The sequence below is a fragment of the Priapulus caudatus genome, unplaced genomic scaffold (genome assembly GCF_000485595.1).
Source record: "Priapulus caudatus unplaced genomic scaffold, Priapulus_caudatus-5.0.1 Scaffold98, whole genome shotgun sequence".
NCBI lineage: Eukaryota > Metazoa > Priapulida > Priapulimorpha > Priapulimorphida > Priapulidae > Priapulus > Priapulus caudatus.
Window position 1 is genome coordinate 167,602 of NW_014577159.1, and position 1,943 is coordinate 169,544.

General features: G+C 37.8%; 1 protein-coding gene across 1 annotated transcript in view; it reads left to right on the plus strand.

The window, feature by feature from the left end:
• LOC106805050 (SCY1-like protein 2) overlaps positions 1 to 1,943 on the plus strand; it is a 72,309-nt gene that overhangs the window by 61,517 nt on the left and 8,849 nt on the right. The window contains exon 13 of the mRNA XM_014806523.1: positions 722 to 835. Coding sequence (XP_014662009.1) covers positions 722 to 835 — 114 coding nt within the window. The remainder of the gene's footprint in view (positions 1 to 721; positions 836 to 1,943) is intronic.

Below are 1,943 nucleotides of genomic sequence, written 5' to 3' on the forward strand. Positions count from 1 at the left end.
CATCTATCTATCTATCTATTTATCTATTTATCTATTTATCTATCTATCTATCTATCTATCTATCTATCTATCTATCTGTATATGACCAATTTTGTAGGTACGTCATGTGCAAACGTACAAAATGTACAAAATGTACGTCATGTGAAATTTCGAATGACAGAAATTTGTCATTATTCACCTTCGCTTATATATATACCAGGAGTAGATAATAGGGAATTCCCTATTATCTACTCCTGATATATACCCATATACCATAAACATGTAAATGTATATACAGGGGTTCTCTGATGTGCACTACTATAGTGCATGTATAGGAGCCGTAATTGATATGATGTATACTACAGTTTATGAATAGGAACACTTGGTTATTAACATGGTTGTGTCTAAGATCGAATCTACCACACCCCAGAGTAAATGCTTAACGTGGGCCCTACGTCATTTCCTTTGGGCGACAGGTCGCCGACGTGTCCGCGCCCTATCCATGTACATTGGTATAGCAAGGGACCTTCCACAGAGCGGTGATTGAAGTAGCGAGGGTGCAATTTTCGATGCGCACCTTCTGTAGTCATGCCACACTACAGATTAAATGCTTAATATCGGCCCTACGTTATTTCCATTGGGTGACAGGTCGCCGACGTGTCCGCGCCCTATCCCTGTACATTGGTATAGCAAGACGCTCCCTGGTGTAGTATATAATTTATGCATCACGTGTATATTACAGGATGCAGGGCTGAGGAACGTACAACTAATGCAACACTGTCTGGGGGACGAGGTCATCAAGAAAAAAATACTACCAAAGGCAAAGATAGTTTTTCACAAAACATCAAGCATCAAGGTACGTTCCATCTACTGTGGATTTTTTTCGCTTCTCTTTTTTACTATTTACGTTACCTGTTGTTCTTATCCTATTGCGCAAAATGCATGCAGTTGCGTATGGCTTGCTTGGGCTGTACTAAAGATTATTAAAACCACGTCATCACGATCGTAAACAGTTCCCTAGGCATTTTTACATAGTTTTTCTCTTCGAAAAAATGAGCCCCTGTACGTAACATAACACATGGGAATATATATATATATATATATTATTATATACTTCTTTGAAAGTCGTCATGTGCAATTTCGTCTTGTGCACTTCAAATGATCAGCATTATCTAGAGTGGTTCTAACTTTTTTTGGACTTGCGCAACTCGTGTTCATCGCAATGACGATGAGTAAGTCTACGTTAAAATTTTTGCGATTTAGCAGAGCGTGATTATAAACGCTAGACGCATCTCAAGAAAAGCAAAATTTATTTTCATGTTTTATTTGATGTTTACGTGCTCTCCGAAAAAACTCGTGAGCACAATGCTGAGAAATTCTGTTTGATGTGGTGATAAAGAAACATGAGCAATAGATTATAAATTCACATCTGCAACTTTCAGCTTCCTGGGAGTGTTCCTTTTGGTTGCCCAGCCCGCGTAAAATGCTCGAAGCAGCCGCTAATTTGACGTTGTTCTACTAATATACGTATTTATCATAATTATATAGTTAATTACAACAGGGTCAACGCAACGGAGTTTCCCTATTCCACCTATATCTAACACAAACCAATGGCACTGATATTCGACACCTACTCTATAAAAACTGTGTTGATTGATTTATTTATTTTGGACGGTACATTGGAAAAAAGATATCTCAACAGGAGCTTACAAGCTCTTCACCGTCAGTGGTGTATCCTCATGTTCGTTTTCATATCGTGACAATCGTTAACGTTTATCAGCTTTATCTTGTGACAATCGTTAACTTTTATCGGCTTTATCTCGTGACAATCGTTAACTTTTCTTATCTTTATCTTGTGACAATCGTTAACTTTTCTTATCTTTATCTTGTGACAATCGTTAACTTTCATCAGCTTTATCTTGTGACAATCGTTAACTTTCGTCAGCTTTATCTTGTGACAATCG